A 25,033-nucleotide genomic window follows, 5' to 3' on the forward strand; every position below is an offset into this window, starting at 1 on the left:
TGAACCAAATTTCTAAAGTAAAAATGTTCCAAAGGATAGGATCAATGACAGAAAAATACACTTGTTCAAAGAGTAATTTCTATACCAATATACCTCTGTTAACCACATGATGCGTGTTCTTCAGAAATCTCAACATTTGATGAAAACACATATTTCTCAGTAGCCAACCATATACCAAATCTGAATCATTGAAATAAAAGTTGGATTTCTGTAGTTTCAACAGAAATGGTACCAACAATTTTCTTCATACTCATGTTATTATATTTCAAAACTAATCATTGTATTTCCTGCAAAAATACAATTCTTGATTGAGGCAAAATATGATTAAAGGTAATGACCTACCAAGCAAAGATTTATATGCCTGTGGCTGAAAATGGTCCCTTGGAGGACAGAAAATAACCTCTGCTTTTGTATGTGGTAAATTTCCTCTAGCAGATGAGAAAATAAATGGAAAATGGGAGGACCAACACTGCAATACTTGGATAACAAATTTCGAAAGTACAGTAAAATCATGTCCCTGGATTCTATAGTTTCTAAGTTGTGTCCTTTCCATATACTTCACTAGTATAAGGAGCAATTATTAACTTGAGTATAATAATTCACAGAAGAATTACTACAAAAAAAAAAAAAAAAACACAAGACATTACTAAGTAAAGTTAGTTTATTTTACCTGCAGCTCTTCCAATATAAACTGAACGTAAATGCTGATACTGAGAAATATTAGGAAGAATTAAGGGTAGATGGACGTCAAGATGTCAAAACATCATGCCTTCTAATCCATCCTCCATGAACTTCTTATAAAGTGCCATAAATTTGGCCACAAATGCTTCCAAATGATAAATGGCTTTGCTACCCAGCTGTAGACGATGTTCATAGTAAGCTGCCATCTGGGCCACTTCCCCTTTCAGCTGTCCATCACAATTATGCAAAAGTTCTGAAAGAAGGCCCTGAAAAAAGATAATAATTAAAAAAGTAGACATTAAAAAAAAAAAAAAAAAAAAAAGCTTTCCAAAATCTTAAAATTCTTTGATATGGAATGGTAGTCTTCATACAGAAACAAAAAATTGCATACCCAGTCTATAATGTAAAAATGTGGTACTTATCAATCATATTCCTAATGCCAAATTGAAGGTGCAAAGATATAATTACAAAGATGCTTACTGTAGCATTATTAGTTATAACAATAATCTGTAGACAACCTAAAAGTTCCAACAGAGTCATATTCAAAAAATGATGATATAGTCCTACAATGTCATTCCATTCATCCACTAGAAAGGATAAATCAATACTCTCACAAAGTATCATCCACTCTACACTGCTGAATAAAGAAAAAAAAAAAAACATGGCAGAACATAGTGAAGTTTTGTGAAACTACACACACACAGCTGTACGTGTGTGACTAGAATACAGGCCTGTTAAAAGTGGAAATGGAAGAGTAGACCTTCACTTTTTCTTCTAAATTTGGTATAATTTGAATTTTTCATGTAAGTATTACCATGTAATTTTAATAAATACAAACAAAAACCCTGCATCCTCTAACATCTAAGTCAATCAACACAGCTGGCTAGGTAGCTGAAAGACCAAACTAAAGCCATGCCTCACAATAGTCTACATAGTCCAGACTCTGCCAACTTCTTTAATGTCATTCCCCATGTGCACTAAACATTGCTGTCTGACCCTTAAACAACACAAGTTTCGATTGTGAGGGTCCACTTATAAGTGGATTTTTTTTGCTAAGTACACTATTGTAAATGTATTTTCCTTACGATTTCCTTAATAAATTTTCTTTTCTCTACCTTACTGTATTGTAACAATACAGTATGTAATATATATACACAATGTGTTAATCAACTGCTTATCTGTAAGGCCTCTGGTCGATAGTAGACTATTAGTAGTTAAATTGGGGGGTAGTTAAGTTATATGAAGATTTCCAACTATGCAGCGTGTACTTGTTCCCCAACTATTTACATGGTTCTCTTCTTTTAACCCTCCGAGACTGTTTAAACATGCCTTCCTCATAGAAGCCATCACTGACCTTCCTTCCACAGCCCACCTTCCATTACTATCATTTCTTCTTGTACTTCCTTTTAGCATATAGAACATTCTGAAACCCTTTTGCTTCTTATATCCCATTTTACCCTGCTAAAACGTAAACTGTCTGAAAGCAGACCCTCCCCAGTCTTTTTCAACACTCCCCTAAATGGTGTCTTGGCACACAGGAGAGGCTCATATTTGTTGAATTAATGAGCTGGATAGAAAGAAATGTCAATGTATCTTAGTACTGAAAAAGCCCTGTGATCACATAACCAAAGTCCGAATTTTATGGTTATAAATGGTTCAAGATCTAAAATCAGATTACCTTCATTATTATTTCAGGAGGAATACAATGAGTTAGAAGCTCATAAAGTCTTCCACGAACTTCAAGGAGCCTATATAAAACAAGATATTTTGTAATGAAAATAAGACATAATTTTTTCAAGTTCCTACTGTGCTGTTTTAACTTTTTGAGTTAAACAATCCAAGACATTTTCTTAAATGGCTTAATATACTTAAGATACACATTTAAGGGTATCTGGGTGGTTCAGTCAGTTAAGCATTGCCTTCGGCTCACATCATGATCCCAGGGTCCTGGGATCAAGCCCAGCATCAAGATCCCTGCTCAGCGGGGGAGTCTGCTTCTCCCTCTGCCCCTCACCCCCTACCATGCTCGCTCTCATGCATGTTCTTTCTCAAAAATAAATGAAATCTTAAAAAGACATACATTTAAGCCTTTCCTAATTTCAGTTTATTTTTCAAAAAATGTTCAGAACTTTTAAAGTCAGACATTTATATTCAGTTATTAGTTACATAAAAATACCATGAAAGTAACATAAAAATTAAGACTTTATGAATAGTGAGGGTTGATCTTACCCACACTATGCATTTCAACATATTCCAATAACCATCAAGTAATGTTTATTTTTTCCTTCAGATAGATACCTCAGACATCCAGAAAATGGTCATGAAAAGAAACAATCACTAATTATTGTAAGAAAAGAGAATATAAGCATGATATGTAACATAGGTTATTATCTCAACTGCTAAGTAAAAAGGCAGTATGGCCGGTAAACAAAGCTATGCTGTCACATAAAGGGCAGTTCAAGAGATTACTGGTTAAGCACAGAATCAGGCTGCCTAGTGAATATATGAACATTCCAACCTCTGAGTTCTTAATTCTAGGCCCTTTTCATAACAGTTTCAGGAGGGTAAGGGGTAAAGGATAAAGAAAGAAAATATACATATGACATTTTAAAACAAGAGAAGAAAGTGACAAGTTATAAATACACATAAAACAATTATCTTGAAAATATTTTTCTGGGGATCCCTGGGTGGCGCAGCTGTTTGGCGCCTGCCTTTGGCCCAGGGCGCAATCCTGGAGACCCAAGATCGAATCCCACGTTGGGCTCCCAGTGCATGGAGCCTGCTTCTCCCTCTGCCTGTGTCTCTGCCTCTCTCTCTCTCTCTCTCTCTCTCTCTGAGTGACTATCATAAATAATTTTTTTTAAAAAATTAAAAAAAAAAAATATTTTTCGGAATCTTCACTAAAATAGTATCACGGATGTTCCATATTCAGACCAATCAGAGAAGTGATTCATCCTTAAAAGTGGAAGTCAAACCCTTTTCCAGGGACTCTTAAGAGTAGGAAGATGCAGACTATAAAAGCGAATAAAATGAAAAAGAAACTAGCATCTTTTGAGCCCCTGCTATAGGCAAGACACTGTAACAAATAATTTAACTTAGTCTCACCTTAGCTCTGAGTGGGGGCATTGTCTCCATTTTTTTAGATGAAAAAACCAAGGCTCAGATAGTTTAAGTAACCTCACAAAGCTGACTATAGAAGAACCATGATTTAAGAACAGATCTGCCTTACTCTCAAATCCATACCCTTCCAATGTCTGTCAAAGCATTTATTTAACCCTTTCCTCTATAAGAGGCTCACTGCAGTATGCTGTTTATACCTCACAACACCACCCTTTTACTGAAAAGAACTGAAGTTCAGAGAGGTTTGTGTCCATTAAAACCCATGTAAGTTGAGTCAATTGAGTCAGAATTTTAATTCAAGTCTGACTTCAAAGCCCTTGATCCTTCTTAGACATGGTAGTAGATCTCAAAAAAAAAAAAAAAAAAAAAAAGGTAACCCTGATTATTAAAAACAGACACAAAATGACAGATGATATGAAATTTTCATAATTATGCATATAGTTTATTTCTGAAAAGTTAATTCAGAACATATTCGCTTAAACAACTGTGCTTATAACTCTGGTGTGTTCATCTCATGCATGTTACATGCATCTTGGCTTAGTCTGAGTTCATTTCTAATATGACTCAGTTTCTTAAAAATGAATATATTATACATTTTTTATGTTTGTGTCATTATTTCTCGGGGATTACAAGTGATAAGAAGTGCAAATTCTTCTGTCAGAGAAACATGGTATTACAGAACTGATTCTTAAATGAGTATCCATGAATAAGCAACAATCTCTGAAAACAGCAGTTTCTTACTACAAAATGAAGACTAGTAATACTTTTCTTTACTGGACTGTTTTAAATGAGATACCACAGTTTAAGAACCAACATACTAATAGCACACTAAATACTAGCTGCTATCCAAATTAGAAAACTATGATTCTTCTAAAACAAATCAAACAAGAATCAAGACTAAGGGGTCAAGAATAAGAAACAGTCATTTGGTAGTATGTGGGCCAACAATCAGAATGACACTAGCCCTCTCAGTATTTCCTGAAAGCTTTCTGGAATTGAAACTGTTTTTATGTAACACAATGGAATCCATTCCCACAACTATTAGTCTACACAGGAAATAACAGCACCTCTTCTTAAACAAACTCATTTGTGAGCCTCCCAAGTTTGTTTGGACAACTGAAGAAGTAGCAGCAGCTAGAAGAATTAAGCAAAGCAATAATCAACTAAAATCTTAAAAACACAACTAGCAATTACCAAATACGACAACATCTGTACCTAGCTAGCTCTCTTAAAATTAGAAAAGTCCTACTACTACTACCACCAAGTTTTCTTCTTTAAGATCAAAAAACATAAGAGAAAAAACTGAAACTCTAAGATGAAGTTACCTCAAGAATCTTAGCTAAAAATCAGTAGAAGTCTGATTCATAAGATGGTGTTTTTCTAGGGTGTGATCCATCAATTACAAAGTTATTATTCTTTTCAATATTAGAAAACTAAGAACATTATGCTACATACTAATATTAAGTCATCTGAGATTCTGAGAGAAAAACTTAAACTTCCAAGATTTAATTTATGTATAAATTTTATATTTACCTGTCAATAGCTTAGTAAAAGTTATGATACTACATACCAATTATTCTGAACCACTAAATTTCTAATATTAAATCATTATCTTTTCTTCAAAAGTTTAGTATTCAGATACAAGATTTAATTATAATTCTAAATGGCATGTTGGTAGTATAAAACAGCTAATTCAAAATTCAGATCATCTGTACTATTTCCATGATGAAATTTTTACGGTCATATTGGATACCATTTACCTTTGTGGAGTCTGCTCACTGACAATAGCATTGGCAGTCTCCCTCAGATACACCTCCCAATCTGTTTCAGGGATTTCTTGATCAGCAGTAAAAGGATATCTACATGATTAAAAAGAATACACAATAAATTAAATCAAAGTGTGCTTGTGTCCCAAAATGTTTCCTGTGGTAAATGTCCCTTTCACTCACTGTTGTACTCTGCAGGCTTCACACATAAGTAGGGCTTTTCGGAGATTCCTGCAGGACTTCTCTGCAAGTCTATGAGCCAGTTGTGAAGGAAGATTCAGACCTTCCTTCTTGCACACAGTAGATAATACATGACAAATCTACAAACAAAACATTATTAACAAAATTAGGTAATCTGTCAAATAGCACATTGAAAGTAATTGTTGATAAACATCTTTATAGACCCTTGTTATTGTATTTATTTTTGTCACTCCCTACCCTAAGTCACATGTTCCTTTAGCAGAAAGCCAGAGGTCTAGTCTAGCTGTTAGAAAGAGGCAGCAACTGGCCCTGCAACTGAAGAAAGACCTGGTTTAAATTACAAGTCTGCCAGCCACCTTAGAGGAACATTGAGAAAAACACACAGGGCCTCAGGTCTTTTACAAGGACATCACTCAAAGGACTGCCAAGTAGAGCTGCATAGGCTGAATTCTGCATGACTCAGGCAGTATTATTTGCATGCATCAAGACGCCAACAGTGCCCATAGGAGTGATGTAACCGGGTAGTCCTGCCTTTTAAACTATATTAGATTTTAACTATATCAAACTGTTTTTAACTATGTAAGAATTTTTATAAGTGAAATTTTTTTTTACAAGTGATAGTTTTAATGGAGATACTTTGCCACTTTGCAACTAACAGGTCACATTATTATCCCTACTTTGCATAAAATCACCCAAAATCTATACATGGCAGGAAAGCTGCTTATTTGAGAAATGTGCATTTTTATTTCTATGTATTAACAAGGATAAAGGGAAAAAATGTATTATGTTGTTTCAGACTAATTTGGGTCCCCTAACTAGGACCTAGGAATTCCCACATTATCTCCTTGCAAAATCTGTATCCTCCAACCTCAAGTCTTTTCCAAAACCAATTCAATCAGCTTGAGGTCAAAGCCTTATTACATAACTACCCCTTACCTAGTTTAGTAAAATTCATTATCTACTTATTTAAGGTAAAAAATGACTTAAAGAGAAGAACTTGCTAAATACTGATGGCATATACACAGTATTATTCTTAACAGAGCTTACCATCACACTTTCTATATAGTGGTAATTGGCATTTACTACCATATATATTGGTTTATCCATCCACTACTGGTTGGGCCCCAGGCCATATATGTTCCTAAAGTACTAAATACTTCACTATGTTTTTACAAAACAAACAGGACAGGGAAATGCACACACTGCTCACAGAACCTGAAATATTTCTGAAAAGTTTCATTTGACTTACATCCTCGATGCTGGGAGCAGGCACACGAACTGCCAGGCACCTACTACGAATAGGTGGTATTACTTTAGATGTAGAATTGCAACACAAGATCAATCTGCAAGTGGACATATACTTTTCCATGGTTCTACGCAAGGCATGTTGAGCATCTTTGGTGAGTTTGTCAACCTCTGTCAATAATACCACTAGTCAAAGAGAAACAAAACAAACTAACTTGAATATCTCTTTCTCTTCTTCATTATTTAGAGTGAAATCCTAAATAATAAATCTGATATAATACTACTCTTTCCTTTAGCAAGGACATATAAAAGTCACAGGTATGGCGACAATAATTTATTTTATTTTTATTTTTAAAAGTTCCAATCAAACAAACCTAAGAAACAGCAGGTTAAATGAAGTTTAACCACAAGAGCACACTGTAAAGTATAATGGGCCAATTTGATAACGGCACCTACGGGGTTCAATTTACAGGTCAGAGCAAAGGAACCTGGATGCAACAATGTGTGACAGAGCAGTAAACTGAAAATAACAAAATGAAGCTCCTTTCCAAAACAATCCTTCACAATGAGTAGAAATTCAAATGGAACAGGAAAAATAGAAACAAGGAGACTGATCCCAAAATCTAACAAAGATAGAACTTAAAGTACTACAAACCAATGGATACCCCCCCAAAAAAAGAAATTCTTTGGTAGGCAGAAAATAGCAGCATATTTTAAAAATTAACACATGACCAAGTGAGGTTTGCTGTAGAAACACAAAGCAGTTTCACTAGAAGACCCAATATAAGTTACAAAATTAGGTAAGACAAACAGCTAAGAAAAATCATAAAACCACACTCATGGATGCAGAAGCAGCATTTGAAAACATTTAACAAACATTTATGTTAGAAACACTCAGGGATCCCTGGGTGGCTCAGCGGTTTGGCGCCTGCCTTTGGCCCAGGGTGCAATCCTGGAGCCCCGGGATCGAGTCCCACGTTGGGCTCCCTGCATGGAGCCTGCCTCTCCCTCTGCCTGTGTCTCTGCCTCTCCATGTATATAATAAATAAAATCTTCAAAAAAAGAAACACTCAAAAGTATGAATTGATGTTAGCTTTCTTCTTAGGATCAAATAGATACCCTCAGGCCAAAGCCAAAAACTAAATAAATGGGAAATCCCTAAAGCTCTCCTTTGAGTCATGACAAAGATGTCCACTATCTTTAGTACTATTAAACACTGTATTATTAGAGGTGTTGGCAAAGATAATTAGGTTAGAGAAAGTGCTTAAAGCCATACAAATTAGAAAGAAGGGGAAAAATCATCTCTATTCATAGATGACATAAATACATATATAACTGAAAATTCAAAAGAAACAATGGAAAGGCAAACAATAGAAAAATGTAAAAATATAGTAAGATATAAAATTAAGACACAAACATCAATAGATGTCACATATGTAAAAACAAAAAAATTAGAAAATATAAGACAACCCCATTTACAGTAGCAAAAAATAAGCAGAAAACAGTGCCTGAGTGGCTCAATCAGTTAAGCAGCCAACTCTCAGGATCATGGGACTGAGCCCTGAGGTCAGGCTCCACACTGAGGCTCCAGGCTCACCTAAGAGTCGACTTGGGAGATTCTCTCCCTCTGCCCCACCCTAAAGTCTCTCTCTCAAATAAATAAATAAATAAATAAATAAATAAATAAATAAATAAATAAATTCTGAAATACAGTGAACTAAGGAGGAAAGACAAGAAATAGGATGAAATGTACACAGGCAATTCACAAAACAGTAAAATGAGCAAGGAAAAAAGAAAAAAATTACCACACTAAATAAAGTACAAACTATTTTCTCCACTCAAACTGACAAAGATTAAAATTAAGTAACTACAGTGGTGATAAATGTCACGGAATAATGAGAACTTCCAAATACTTCTGGTGGCAGCTTAAGTCTACCTTACAGATAAAGAATTTGACAACATCTATCAAAAGCATTAAATGCTTTTTTTCATCACAAAATCTTCTACAAGAATGTACACATATGTGCACATAAATAATACTGGAAGGTAGTGACAAAAATGTTAACAGTAACTGTGTCTGGATGGCAAAATTAAAGCTGATTTTTTAATTTAAATATTTGAAAATGAACATAGAACTTTGGTCCTCGGAACAGTTATTTTAAAATGTTATTTCTTGTTTTAAATAAAGTGTTTTGAATTCATCTAGTTCTAAAATAACAAACAGGTGGTACAGTCTTCTTTCCATCAAAATTCAATTCCATTAAGTTATATACTCCCATGAGCACAAAGATCATGCCTCCTATTCACTTTTATATCCAAAAATAAGGGAGCATAATGTGGTTGGCATAGAACAGGAAGTTGACAAATACTTGCTAAATAGAATTTACATTTCCCACTGTATTTTCTCTTATACTCACTGCATACAATTTCAGTGTCTGACTTAAAAGAAATCTGTTTATCACATACCTTTAAAATCTCTTTGGGAGTTTGTTTCAAGTTGCTGTGATTGTGCCACTGTTTTCAACATCTCCTGAATTACTACTCGGTCACTATTTCCAGCATCACTATATAAAATGAAAATAATGGTAAATATAGATGTAAATATTTAGAAGATACTATACCCTTATTCTTAATCTGTTACTATAAGAAAAACATTGAAGATCTTATTAAAATTTTAATCAAAATTATTGACACCTAATTACATTCACAAAATTCTGAAAGTGAAATATTTTAGGGTAATTAAAATACAATATTCTGATGTTCAATTATAATTTAATAAGTATCACTAAAAATAGTTGTTGTAATATTAAGTTTACTATAACTTAAAAAGAGCAATAACTAATCCTTAAGTTTCTTAATTATTTGTAGTTACTCAAAATGTAAAAATAACTGACACAGAAATTTCATCTCCATTCCTCTTTTCTATCCCCCAAATCATAAAGGTCTGAGAGAACAAGCCTAGACAAGTCAGTTCCCAACACTAGCATGGAGCTGATACAGGGTCTTAGCAAGAGGACAAGATAAGCAAATGGAATTTAAGATAGAGCTGTGTAAGCTGTTGACTTATTATAAGCATCATCTGTCACTTATACCCACATTATTGCTGTGGCACTTAAGTCATGCACCTCACAAATCACATGAGTCACCTAGTTAACTTAGGCTGTCAATTTCAAACACCTGAAAAACAATCAGCTCACCCTCTGACTATTCTTGCCACAGAGAACTCACAATGAGAAACAGGGCAAAGCCATCATCTTTTAGTTTATTTTCCCAACAGCCATCACGTCTTTCTCAATTTACTATTATTAGATCAATATACCTGGAAAGTCTCTTTTATGATTTCTTAGTCAAGAATCCAAAGCATTTCCCTTCTGTCTATGGAATTAATACTTTCTTCTAGTTTTCTAGTAAGACCCTTTCCCAGCAATGTTTTTTTTTTTTTTTTTTTAAAGATTTTATTTATTTATTCATGAGAGACAGAGAGAGAGGGAGGGAGGCAGAGACACGGGCAGAGGGAGAAGCAGGCTCCATGCAGGAAGCCCGATGCGGGACTCGATCCTGGGATTCCAGGATCATGCCCCGGGCTGAAGGCAGGCGCCAAACCGCTGAGCCACCCAGGGATCCCCTTATCCCACCAATCTTAATTCTCTTAATTTTCTTAGACATATCTGAGGAGAGTGCTAACACCTGTCTGTTAGGGTTGTTTTAAGGACTAAATAATCCACGTGAAGCTTCTCATGCAGCATCTGCTACTGAACACTTACTAGCTTGTAACTATATTTGTCCTGATCCATTCAGTTCCTCCTCCTCTCTGCATCACCGCCAGAAGAGGCTGCCTTCGCCTGAAGATGTCCTTGATTCTGTATTCCTTTCAAGAACATATCAGGCCCCAGACAAGCCTGAAGCTTTACCTAACTTTGCTCTTAAAACAATCACTTCTACACTATTAAGTAGTACATAACTGTCATGGTATAAATTTTCAGTGTGCCCCCAAAGATGATCCTAATCTTATTAAATCGTGATTAAAAAAAAATACACATTGATTGATGGACTATTACACACATTCTAACCAAGAAACTGAAACAAAGGAGTAGCAAAAAAAGATCTGGTAACCCAAATTCACGTTCTGAAATGCTCACTCCAGACATTACAAGCTTTTTAGACATACTTTGCCATCAGTTCTGAATCAGTCAATAGAACAAAAATTTAATGACTATGAAATGTACTCTGTATAAAACACTGAGCTCTATAGAGCAAGAAAATTTAAATACTAAAATTATTTGATCCAGGGGTCAAAGAGAAAAGGGGAAGTGGAAAGGTTCTAGGCTCCCTATTTCACACTGGGCAGCTTTGCTTTTATGTGTATATATATCGTGCCTCCATATACGATTCTATTTCAAGAATGGGCGCTACTCTTAAAAAATTTTTTTTAAAAAGACTTTATTTCTATATAGTAGAAATTTACCTGGGATTAACTTCAAGGTGATAATTGCTTGCAATCGTGCTAATTTCAATTTTCTTCTTAGATGGAGTCTGTTGACAAAGAAGATCGATGTTTTTAACACTGATTTATTGGCCATTTCTCCTCTTTTCTGTATTTCATAGTTTTTAAAAAAATAAACAATTTATGCTTAATAAAAACATTTTAGGTAATAACCACTAATATTTCGACTTCATTAACCCCCTTGTCTTTCCTATGTGCAAATAAACATGTTTCCATATAAATTGGGTCATATCACACATCCTGTTTTTATTATTTTTTTTACCTCTACCACCAGAATCTACAAACCATTCCATTATGAGCACCTCATCACTGTAAACAGTCTGCATGGACTTTACCATCACACACACGTATATTTAAATATATTTATATATTTCTATTGTGTCAATGTTTCTTGTAAAAAGAGTTATAAAACAAGTGGCAATCATATCTATTTTTCTGTGTTTTACTATTCCTAGTTAACAATATATCTCGGCAATTACCCGCAAACACTGATATAGAGAAGTTGCATATCAACCTGTCACTTGGATGTCCCCAAAGTCAGTCATACTGATGGGCCATTTTGTTCCTTGCTTTTTGACACCTCTAACAATCCCACAATTAACATCCTTCCACATGTCTAATGTACTGACTTCATTTCTATGTAACAGATTCCCAATAAAGGATTTGCTGGATTGAAGGAAATGTTTTCTAAACTTTTATATATATGTGTAACCAGCCTGTTTTCCAAAAATAAAAAAATTATATATATATATAGAATTGTGGCACTTAAGTCTCATATATATATAGATATATAGATATATCTATATATCTATATATCTCTAACAATTCATTTATCCACTGGCAAGAAACACTCTTCCCCAACATTCCCTTTCTGCAGGTTTTATGTCATGCCTTCAATTTCCACCAATTTGATCAGACTCACTGCTTCTCTTCAATTATCACAAATGTCAAACGTCTTTACATATGTTTATTAGCTTCTTATATTTCTCTTGAGACTTTCATTCAGTTTTCTAAGTTGTCTCCACTGTCAATTTGTAAAATCTTTTATCTAACCCGTTCCTTTCACATACTTTTCGGCTATTTTTTCCTGCTGATTTTATGTTATCTTCTGTCATACAAACTTGTAAGTTTCATATAATACAAGTACATACTTTATCACTTACATGTTTTTATAAAAGGTATTCCAAAAAAAAGGTATTCCCGACTACTATAGACTGTTCATATAATCTAAGAAATTTAGGGGGATCCCTGGGTGGCGCAGCGGTTTGGCGCCTGCCTTTGGCCCAGGGCGCGATCCTGGAGACCCGGGATCGAGTCCCACATCGGGCTCCCGGTGCATGGAGCCTGCTTCTCCCTCTGCCTGTGTCTCTGCCTCTCTCTCTCTCTCTCTCTGTGATATCATAAATAAATAAAAATTAAAAAAAAAAAAAGAAATTTAGTATTTTCATTTTAACACTTAAGTCTTTAATTCATATGGAATTCAATTTTATCAATTATTGAATCATAGGGATTCGACTTTCTTTTCTTCAGAGTAACTAGTTACGCTAGCACATCTTTCTGACTCATGCTCTTAATACTTATTTGAAATAGATACCATCAGATTTTGGGGGCTCTCTAATAAGTTTCACTGATTGAATTCACTCTTCCCATGCCAATATAACATTGTTTTGATTACAGGAGCCTTACAATAGGATTTAATATCTCATAACACCAGTCCCACCTCACGAATCTTTTTCAAAATTACTTTAGTTTCAGAAATGTATTCTTTCATATGTACTTTTTTTTTTTAATATATTATTTATTTACTCATGAGAGACAGAGAGAGAGGCAGAGTCACAGGCAGAGGGAGAAGCAGGCTCCACACAGGAAGCCCGACGCGGGACCTGACCCCAGGACCCCGGGACCACGACCCAAGCCAAAGGCAGACGCTCAACCGCCAAGCCACCCAAGCGTCCCTCATATGTACTTTAAGAGCGTTTCATACAATTAAAAAAACTTGGATTTTTAATTGTAATTTCATTTAAATTTATGCTATAACTTGGGTAGAACATATTTTCAAGTAGTAAGCCTTTATCTAAGACCTTGTTGCAACTTTCTATTTGATCAGCTCTTGTGTTTTGTCCTTTTATAAAATATTACAGTTTTCTCCCTACGGATCTCACACCTTTCTTGTTAAATTTGTTCTCGCATACTTTGTAAGAATTCTCACCGGGGTATACCACCAGCACCTCAAACTCAATGTGTCTAAACATAAGCTCATCAACATTAGCCTAAAATCCATTTATCTTTCCTAAAGATTCTATTAATATCACTAGTTACCATCCAGTCATTCAGCATACATTTTTTTCAGTGCCTAATATATATATATATTATATATATTTCAGTGCCTAATATAGTATTATATATATACATATAAGATGTTACACCACGGCCTATGAAGGATACAAAAATGAACAGGACATGTTCCCTACATAACTTCAAACAAATACAATTTTGTCAAAATAAAAAAATGAAAAACTATCATCAAGGGCAAAGCTAAGTACTCTAAAAATATATGAGAGGTAAAAGGAAAAATTAATTCTAATGGGACTGGAGGGCACAACAAGAGGAAGTATTTCAGCTAAATCTTCAACACTGTCTATAAGGAGAGTATGGAAATGCACTGCATGTCATGAGGCTGGAAACTCAGCCAAAGGCAAGATCATGGGAATGATCTGAACATCCCAGAGTTCATGCTTCCTTTTCTAATTAGCTGCCCAATCTCTTCCAAGTTGCCTGATTCCTTTAAACTTTTTCTCAAAATCATTCCTTTTCTTTTCAAATCCCATGATTGCTCTCTGAACAATGAACTTTAGAGACCTGAGTTCCAGTTCCAGCCAAGGTAGTATTGATTCACTAGATAATCTAAAATGAATCCCACCACCTACATTTCACCCAAAATCTCCTGTTACTCTTATTTCCTAACACAACTGACTTTGATCTGGTTTTAATAGTTAGATCTATACATCAGTAGCTCTCAATCCTGTGCACCTGAGTTATACATGAAATTCTTACTTAAACACACATTGATGGCTAAGGCCACAGGAATATGCATGATGAGGACAGAAAATCCCTGCTTTAAATATTTGGGAGGCCTCAAAGTAAAATGCTTACTGTGATGGTCTGATGTTCAATTCTTAATTTTTCCACTCCAACACCATAAAGTTCACGTAGAATACACATAATTCTTGTCTTTTTTCCAGCCCCTGATGGTCCATACACTAAGAGATGAGGAAAATCACCACACTGCACCTGCAATAAACAAGGAGGCATTTTTTTTTCCCAAACAACGACTCTAGGTAGAATTAAACTACTTTTTAGTTATCAAATATTTCATATCTCCACTTACGAGACTCATTAGAAATATGTATGAATGAATGTGTATATAAACAGAGAACTTTTAAAATTACCTCTGAAATGTTACTTATTCCCTGGCATTAATTTTATATAATCATATACTTAGTATAATACACGCAGGATACAACACCCTGTGCTAGAATTAGAATGCAAGAACTTTCAAACTGAGTCTGTCACAATCTCCTAGAGAACGTTTTAAAATAAAAGACTGATTGATTACTAGACTCCATCCATGAGATTATGATTCAAAAACTGAGATTGATGCCTTTCTTAGTTTGGGCTTCTATAGTCCGTTTGATAAGAACTGAGTGTATTTGGTTTGAGAGGTAAAGGAAAACTTTGTAAGGCAATGAGGAAGCAAAGGACAGGAAGGCAGCCAATGAGTGTATTAGCCATTTAAATACCATTCTAGGCATCTGGAGTTTAATTCTGCTGGGGATACTCTTGAAGCCAGTATTCAAACAAACAAACAAACAAACAAGCAAACAAACAAACCCCCAAAAAACCTACCCAAGAAGGTGGGGAAACTGGAGTATGATATGCTATTTTTCATCAGTCCTTTGATGAAGCCTGCTTGGGAAAGTGGCTGGGATTAAGGGAGGGCATTAATTCCCAGGCATTTTAAGTCTGCTTAGAGGTGTCAGCAAAAGAAAACCTTCAGAAAGTGCAGATCCAGAAACACGGAAGTCAGTCTGCATGCACCTAAAAATCAAGAGCTAAGGGATGGAGGAAGGCACTGACAATACTGCAAAAGAGTACAAGACTGTGTCCATTTACAAAGCTTCCCAGATGACTGATGATCAGTCAGGTTTGGCAATGAGTGCTATAAAGGCTATAAAAATGATGAGAAAACAAACCTTAACCTCAAGGGCATAAAACCTTGTGAAGCATAAGTTTCTAGATGAGAAAACAAACCTTAACCTCAAGGGCGTAAAACCTTGTGAAGCATAAGTTTCTACATAAGCATTATGCTAAAAATGAGATAAATCTTAACAGAAATGATTATTGCAGTGCATTTTAATACTTTGTAAACTCCGGCACTGAAAAAGTTTCAAGGAAAAGAACTATTCACCCATGCAAAGAAAACAGCAGGTGCTTCACAAATACCTTGCCTTTGCTTTTTAAACTCGATCTAGTCAAAACGAAGGGTATGCTAGGTTTCACAGTTTCACTAAGTTGTAGATTCAACAGTAAAACAAGTGAACATTTTTTAAAAACAAATTAACAAACAAGACCCAATTTTTGTTCAAAATATTTATTCCAAACTCTGCACAACAAAAAGAGAGCCACAGAAAAGAAAATGTATCCTATGGCTAGGAAAATCAAAGTGAAAGCTATTTTGAGAAAACCCAATTTGTCTAGAAATTATATACAGCTGTAACAGATTTATTTTAGTGGTATTGATGGAATACCACTAAAAAAGAAGGAAAAAACCCTCACTCTCCCAGCACTACCAACTTTTCTAATGACTTTCATATACGGATGGAGTTGTTTTTCTTTTTTAATTATTTCTCACTTTTTAAAAGTACTTAACAAGTTGTACCTGTAACTCTGAAAAAAGGTGAGTATTGAAGAACCGGAGAGCTGAGCAACACTTCCATCAGCATATGGTACTATCGGATTCTTAAAAGCAGTGAATAAATAGCTTCCACAGATACTACATTTTTCTCAAGACCCTTCTTCCCACTCCAGCGCCTAAAAGATTCAGTTTGCTTTTCAGAAAACACTGCCACTAGACATTTTTACCAACTACAACACGAAAATACACACATAAGGTTGGAGGGGGAAAAAAAAAATCCTCCATAAGGAATTTAAACTCGACGACTCAACACAACCTCTTTTAGAATTAGAAATGACCGGGACACTGGGCGGCTCAGCGGAGGAGCATCTGCTTTTGCCCAGAGTGTGATCCTGGGGACCCGGGGTCGAGCCCCACATCGGGATCCCTGCAGGAAGCCTGCTTCTCTCTGCCTCTCTCTGTGCCTCTCACGAATAAATAAATAAATATATTTTTTAAAAAGGATTAGAAATGACCTCTGAAATTAGTAAGTACCTTCCTTTTTGTAAATAAGGGCACTATCACCAAGAAATTTTAAGTAATTAAATTTGTTAAAAAGTAGTTAGAGGATGTCACCTCTCTGCTCAAAGCCTTCCAAAGGCTCCCTGTCTCACCCTACAGGGATCTCCTGGTCTGCACACACCGCCTCCCCCGCCCCGTTTCCCACCTCTCTTCCCGCTGGCCTACTATTATCCAGCTACACCGGCCTCCCTGAGGTTCCTCAACAGGCCGGGCACACTCCTGCCTCCAGGAACCTGCACTTGCTGTTCTCCGTCTACCTGTTCCACTCTTCCCTCCTATTTCCCTATTGAAGGTTTTCCCACCCACTTCAGGTCTTAGCTCAGAGGACAGTTCTCAGGCAGGCCTTCCCCGTTTACCAGCACAACCGCCGCCCACCCTCCTTCCCTCATCCCCTTCCGAGGAGGGTGGACGAAGCCCCACTCCTCAGGCGCGCGAAAGCCCACAGAGCCGGGGCCTCCCCGCCTCTCCCCGCCTCTCCCCGCCTCTCCCCGCCCGGCCCGGCCCGGCCCGCGGACTCACCAGGTTGCGCAGCTGGGCAGCCTGCTCCTTGTGATAGTCAAGCCGCCCCAGGGAGCAGGGCCGGTATTTGTCCACCCAGAGGCTCATGCCAGCTCGAATTCCCGGGTCCGACGCTTGAAACTCCCGCGCGCGGGGCCCTCTCTCCGCCCGGACGCGGAGTTCTCTCGCGAATCCCAAGTCTCGTGACGTCACTACCGGCCCCGGTCGCGCAGGCCAGTTAGGGACTAAAGACTACGGAAGCCGAGTGGGGACAGTATTAGCCGCCGTGTTGGTGTTGGTGAGCATCAGCCTAGTCGTTGATGTTCCTTGTTTCTGTAATTAGTTTTGTTGTTCTCACCCTCTACAGTAGTCCAGAAATTACTAAACAAAGCTGGAAATTTGGCTCTGATACTCCCGGCTTCAAAGCAGATACCTCAGAGAAACCATGTTCCTCGATTAATTTCATTCATTCATTCATTCATTCACTCACTCATTCGCTCTACAGAAACCTGCAAAATATCTACTGTGTTGAGCTCGGTCCTTGGCACTAGGATATATACGACTTGGGGCATTTCTTACTGGGCAGGCTCTCAGTAAAGCTTTTTAAAAATAAATTGCTAAAAATAAAATCCAATCTTCCCTGCCTTTCCTTCCATTCTTCAAGAGTCTTACTGAGTTGAAAGCAAGGGAATAAAAACGTCATGAAAAACTACAGAAATGTGGCCTGTAGGAGACACGATAAGAGAGTAGTATGCTGTGCTAAGTCCAAAATGTTTAAACACCCTTCTGATTAAAATGAGACTAATGTGAAACCCTTGGGAAAATATTCTACATATAAAGCCCATATAAAACTTTCATTGTGCCTCCAAACTTCACCTCTCAAATGCATTTTTCTAATTGTACATGAAATTAATCCCTTATTTACATTATGGTCTTATTTTACACATTGTTCAGAAGCCTGTCATTCAATCTCAAGTTCTTACAGGACAGGCAATGATCACAAAATACCTGATCATAAAAATGACCTTGTCATTTTAGTCGAAGTACCCCGTCTCATTCATTTATTAAACTAGAATTTATTGTGCTCTATGAGTCATCATATTTACTGAATTATTCCTACAGGCATGGTGTTATTCAGCACCATCAACAGCACCAAGAACTATAAGATATATTCCCTATTCTCAAGAAACTTTCTGAAACAAGCTTTGGGGGCTTCTACCTCAGGACCTTGGCACTTCTATTTTCTTTTCCTGGACCACTTTTGTTCAAGTGTCAATAGAGGTGGGTCTCTCACTTCTGTCAGGGTGTTTGCTCAAAGTCATCTCTTCAATGAGGCTTCCCCGCCCTACTTAATACTACAAAACCTTCCACATTCCCTATGCTATTCCCCTGTTGAATTGGGATGGAGGGGGGGAAATGTTTGAAAATAGAAGGTAAAGGAAATCAAAAGCAAAGGTGTTGAATTGTCATCTACGTGGGTAATGGAATCTTGAAAAAAATAATGGAAATAATTATTCAGAGGAAGGAAGTAAACCAGGTGCTAAAATGATCAATGAACTGACAATGACGCTGAGCATGACAGACAACTTCCTACTATGAAAGGTAATAGAGAGTGGAGTCTGAAGATATGTAACATGTGTTTCAGAGTTGCCACAGGTTCCAAGGAAGGAGAAATGTTGCAGAAGGAACACCAACAGATGAGAAAGACACTTAACTCACATAGGGCTATCAGATTCCATGAGTAAAAATATAGGAAGTCTACTTAAGTTTTGGATTACTTTTTATTATTACTAAATATTACTGCAAATATTGCATGGGCATACTTTAAAAAAATATCCATTGTTTACCTGAAATTGCAATCTAATTCGGTGTCCTGTATTTTACCTGGTAATCCTACTCCAGACTTACAAATATGAGAATTGAGATATGACTTCAGAGGAAATAGGATCCTCAGGGGAGAGTCAGGAAATGAAAGAAGTGAAAGTAGTGGCTATGCATATTAAGCAGTGGCCAGCAAACAATAGCTCCAATCACTCAATGGCTCTGCTTCCTTGGCCCTAAAATGGAGTTGATGAAACCTGCTTTCCATAGTTCATTTGAGGATTAAGTAAGGTAATATAAGCAGCAACCACATAGAAGGTACTTAATAATTAGTGGTTATGTTTTATTGAGAAAAAAACATATTCACAGGGATACAAGATGAGTGGGCATGAATATATAGATGGTTAAGAACACACTAAGGTTAAATTTGCACTGAGCTCATCCAAACAAAAATGTTAGATCTGTCATCTTCTACCTGTAACCAAGGGTTAGGCAGAGCCAACCTTAATTTCTAAAAACCTTCAAGATCGAGGATTGAGCCCAGAAAACCTGGGCTTTTCTGCTCCTAACTCTTGGCAGTTTATCTCAATGTACCTCTCTGGGGCAAACCCATAATCTGTTCTTTTTTTTAAGATTTTATTTCTTTATGAGAGAGAGAGAGAGAGGTGAGACACAGGGAGAGGGAGGAGAAGCAGGCTCCATGCAGGGAGCCCAATGCAGGATTTGATCCCAGGATTCCGGGATCACACCCTGAGCCAAAGGCAGAAGCTCAACTGCTGAGCCACCCAGGCATCCCCTGTAATTGATTCTTGTCAGAATCAGGAGTTCTTTCTATAGGCTGGATCTAATTTGCTTCTTTAAAGAGAAGTAATGAAGCAGATATGTAATGATCTCAAGAAGCCTAGAGACTAGCCAAGGAGTATGTGTAATTTTACTTCCTCTAAAAAAATTATTACCACTTTGGCTTCACAAACATTTGTGAGATTTCTCTTTCATACGTCTAAGATTTGGACCTTCCTCTTAGAGAGCATATCCAGCATCCTTGCTTCGATTTTAAAGTGAGAGAGTGTCCTGGTCCTTTTTTTTCTTATAATTTATTCTTTGAAATTGTCAGTGTTAGTGTCCAGTTTAATTCTGGTTCTCCATTTGGGGAAGGGACAGTGGGCAGATCTGTCTCTGCACTTTAGAAATAGCATTAAATAGTAAGTTGGGAAGAATTTTGAACAGAGGTTTTTCACAGGAACTTCACATGTCACATTTTTTTGTGGCAATAATATGAAATGTATCTTTCTGAAATAAGTAACCATAAGTTTTGCTGCAAAGAACTTGAAAACAATAGTTTAAAACTCCCAAAGATGAATAGTTTAAAATTCATTTTAAAATTGTGGCAGAGGGATCCCTGGGTGGCGCAGTGGTTTAGCGCCTGCCTTTGGCCCAGGGCGTGATCCTGGAGACCCGGGATCGAATCCCACGTCGGGCTCCCTGCATGGAGCCTGTTTCTCCCTCTGCCTGTGTCTCTGCCTCTCTGTCTCTCTCTGTGTGACTATCATGAATAAATAAAAATTTTAAAAAAATCTAAAATCTTAAAAAATAAATAAATAAAATAAAATAAAATAAAATAGTGGCAGAGCCAATGCTCTGTGTTCACCAAATCTCCTGATTTTCCTGGGTACAGGAGTGCTTTTTGGAGCTTCCTCCATAGTTAGTGGAATCATGTGACTCAATTCGGGCCAATGGCAAGTGGCTGCAAAATGATGGGCACCATTTCTGCTCCTGTCCCATTTGAACTCCTGGCTGCTCCTTCTCACCATTTCCACTTACTGGCCCCTTTAGTACAGAGAATCCAGCGGAGGCTCTTTAGGGGACAGTTGGAGCCCTAGATGGAGGGAACTTGCTTGGGTCCCTGTGTGTTAGCCCCGTTGCTCTCCATACTGCCCAAAGCAAAGCAGGTGCTTTATTTGGGATGTAATTACAGGGAGCAGCAGGGATGAACTGAGGAGAGTGAAAGAGGGAAGGAAGTAAAACCAATGCAAGGAGGAGGTATTATCAAGGTCATCTCTGTGGGAAACTGAGGCTTGCTCACTTTCTGTGAAGTGTGCAGAAGATTTTTTTCAGTTGTCTACTGAGAGGGATGGGAAGAAATATTCCTCTCCCAGCTCCCATACTCTGTTGGTTGAAGGGGCTCCTTGAAGATGATAATCTCCAACATACTCACATTTCTGTGGCAGTGGGCCTGTGTACTCAGCAGAATCCTGCTGGTGCTCATCATCAAAGTGCATCAATCCTACCAATTGTTCTTTCCCATTATCCATCTCCTTATGCGTTTATTTTCCCATTGCCCAAGAAAACAGGTAATACAGGTTTTATACTTTTCATATTAAATTTCCACACAGTATCAAAATATCCCAGGATAATAAAGACAATTTTTGTAAATATGATTAAAATATAAATAATAGCTTCAATTTATCAGAGAGATTGATGCATAGCAGATAAATATTTTTCACATAAAAAGCAATCCCTCATTAAAATGCCAGGCATTCAGAAGTTGAATAGGGAGGCAGAAAATTCTTTGTCTGGTCCCCCTATGTCCCTTTGCAGTTGGCACATGCATTGCTTCAAAAGGAAAAGGAAATCTAGGAATTCAAACTCTATAGGTCCATTTTATATTCAAAGGCTTCTTCAGCCAATTGTCACCAGTCAAGAATACGTGTTTACTTAATGACCTCTATTACTAGAGTAATTTTGTTCTAATTTTATTTTGTTTTTAATATGAAAATTGTTTCTCTTCTAAATATGTATTTTTCATGTGATAAATCTAAAAATTACATTGTAATGAAAAGAGAAGATTATCTGAAATAATGTTTAATAGCGAAGGCAAAGTACAATCATGGTACACTATAACATAGGGTTTTTTTGGTCATATGTAGCACTTTTGCTCATGACCTAAGTATCCCAGGTAGACTTCTGTGTCTGTTGGGTGTGAACTGGCACTCCTGGCTCTGAGGAGCATCTCAGGATGGCAGGTGTTAGTTGTGGACAATGGAAATGTCTGCCATGAATCAAAGACATGAAGCGTCTTTATCCATTATTCTCTGAGTTATATGACCCTATAACACCACTCAACTAAACAAGAGTCAGAGCACAAGATTCATATCTGTGCTAGGTGAAAGGGAGCTGAGCATAGGGGCAGCTGATATCATGTGGTGCTTTTATATTCACTCTGACAAGTATTGGTACTTACATTTTTATACACATTTAAATCTGTGTATCCACAATCTATATCAAGATACAGAACATCTCCCCAACTCTAGAAGGCTCTCTCATGCCTCTTCCCATTCAATATAGCCCCCAGAGTGGCCACAATTCTGAATTCTATCATCATATATTATTTTCTCTGTTCTTAATCTTCATATAAATGAAATCATATAGTATATTTTCTGTTGTGCATGGGCTCTTTTGCTCATTGTATGTCTTCAAAATTCATCCATTTGTTATATGTAGTAGTAATAAGTTGTTTATCTTTTATTGCTGTGTAGTATTCCATTGTACCATTATCAGGACAGGCTTCATAGGAATGTCACATGTGCAGTGCCACGTAGGCTCCTGTTTGCTTTAATGCTCTGCTGCTGACATCTTGAGATTCTTAATAATTTCTTAACAAGGAACCTGCATTTTCATTTTGCACTGTAAAATTGCCCTGTAAATTGTGTAAACAGACCTGATCAAGATAGCTTAATTTACTATCTGTTGTACTGTTGATGGATATTTGGGGGTACTTCATGTTTTTTCTAATAAGAATAATTTTGTTGAGTATTCTTGCATATATTTTTGAGATATGTACTAACTTCCATTGGATGTATACATCTAGGAGTGAAATTCCTTGGTAATAAGGACAGGCATATATTTAGCTTTAGTAAACACTGACACATTCCAAAACACTTGTACTATTTTACATACCCATCAGCAAAAACTAAAAGATAGGTGTTTCACATCCTCTCAACAAGTTTCTTTTTTTATTGTGGTAAAATATTCAAAACGTATCATTTGAGCCATTTTTAAGTGTACACAGTTCATTATCATTAAGCACACTCACATTGGTGTGCAACCATCATCACCATCCATCTCCAGAACTTTTCCATCCTGCCAAACTAGAGCTCTGCACCTATTAAATAGTAATTTCCCATGGTGGTAACCCACAGGCCCTGGAAACAATCCTTCTACTTCTCTTCTCTGTGAATTTGACAATTCTAGGTACCTTATGGAAGTGTAATTATATATTTGTCCTTTTGTGTCTGGCTTATTTCACTCACCATATTGTCTTCAACGTTCATCTGTATTGTTGCATGTAATAGACTTATTATTTTTTAAGGCTGAATAATAGTCCATTGTAAGTTTATATCATACTTTGTTCCTCCATTTATCCATCAATAGATACTTGGGTTGTTTCCATCTTTTGGCTTTTGTGAATAATGCTGCAAGGAACATTTGTATACAAATATCTGCTTAAGCTCCTGCTTTCACTGCTTTGGGCTATATACTCACATATGTAATTGTATTACATGGTAATTCTATGTTTGATTTTTTTGAGTAACAACAGAAAACACCTGTTCTCTATTGCACTGCACAATTACACATTACCACCAACAATGCACAAAGGTTATAGTTTCTCACTAACCAAGAAGCCTTTTAATTTTAGCCATTCTTGTGGTTTTGTAGAGAAACATGATTTAATTACCCTAATGAGGGATGCCAGAGTGGCTCAGTGGTTGAGCGTCTGCCTTTGGCTCAGGGTATGATCCTGGGTCTGGGGATCGAGTCCCATGTCGGGCTCCTTGCAGGGAGCATGCTTCTCCCTCTGTGTCTCTGCCTCTCTCTCTCTCTCTCTCTCTCTGTATCTCTCATGAATGAATAAATAAAAACAAGATAAAACGTTCATTTAAAAAAAATAATTACCCTAATGATTAATGATGTTGAGAATCTTATCATGTGTGTATTGGTGATTAGAATATTCTCCTTGTAAAATGCCTATTCAAATCTTTTTGCCAATTTTTTGGTCTCTTATTGATTTGTTTTTTAAGTGTATGTATTGTAAATATCTCTTTTCTATGTGTGGTTTGCCTTTAAACTCTCTTGATGGTTTATTTTGATGAAAAGAAATTCTTTAATTTTAATACAGTCCAGTGCATATATTTAAAAAAAAATCTTTACCTACTCCAAAGTCATGAAAATGTTCCCCTATAGGTTTTTTTAAGGCTTTACTGTTTCATTCTCACATATAGATTTTAAATCCACTGAAATTTTTTTTGTATGATGTATGATGTAAGCATAGAGATACATTTTCCCCATGTATGTATTCAGTTATACCAGAACTATTTTTTTCAAAGATTTATTTATTTGAGAGGGGAGAGGGCAGAAAGAGAGGGAGAATTTCAAGCATGCTCTCTGCTGAGCACAGAACCTGATTCGGAGTTCTATCTCATGACCCTGAGATCATGATCTGAGCCGAAATCAAGATTTGGATGCCTAACTGAGCCACCTGGGTGCCCCATACCAGCATTATTTGTTGAAAAGAACTTTTTTCACTCTACTGTAGGATCACCTTGTCATAAACCAGGTGACAATATATGTGTGGATTTGTTTCTGAAGTCTGTATTCTGTTCCATTTGTCTATTTGTCTATCTAGGTACAGATACCACACTGTTTTGATTACTATACTTTTAT

At 36.7% G+C, this 25,033-nt stretch overlaps 1 protein-coding gene across 3 annotated transcripts; it reads right to left on the minus strand.

Moving 5' to 3' along the window:
* Positions 1–643: 643 nt before the first annotated feature.
* Positions 644–17,697, minus strand: RFC3 (replication factor C subunit 3). 3 transcript variants are annotated; one of them, XM_025462523.3, is made up of 9 exons: positions 17,513–17,697; positions 14,671–14,808; positions 11,479–11,546; positions 9,480–9,577; positions 7,018–7,199; positions 5,751–5,887; positions 5,562–5,660; positions 2,360–2,429; positions 644–947 (listed from the first exon to the last, which is right to left on the minus strand). In XM_025462523.3, exons 1-9 carry the CDS (start codon positions 17,597–17,599, stop codon positions 756–758), a joined length of 1,071 nt encoding a protein of 356 aa, XP_025318308.1. In that variant the 5' UTR covers positions 17,600–17,697; the 3' UTR covers positions 644–755. The 3 variants fall into 3 exon arrangements, with proteins under 3 accessions (XP_025318308.1, XP_025318309.1, XP_025318310.1); XM_025462524.3 differs by lacking the exon at positions 17,513–17,697 and adding an exon at positions 16,457–16,608; XM_025462525.3 differs by lacking the exon at positions 17,513–17,697 and adding an exon at positions 14,967–15,082.
* Positions 17,698–25,033: the final 7,336 nt, after the last annotated feature.

This window comes from Canis lupus, chromosome 25 (genome assembly GCF_003254725.2).
Source record: "Canis lupus dingo isolate Sandy chromosome 25, ASM325472v2, whole genome shotgun sequence".
Lineage (NCBI taxonomy): Eukaryota > Metazoa > Chordata > Mammalia > Carnivora > Canidae > Canis > Canis lupus.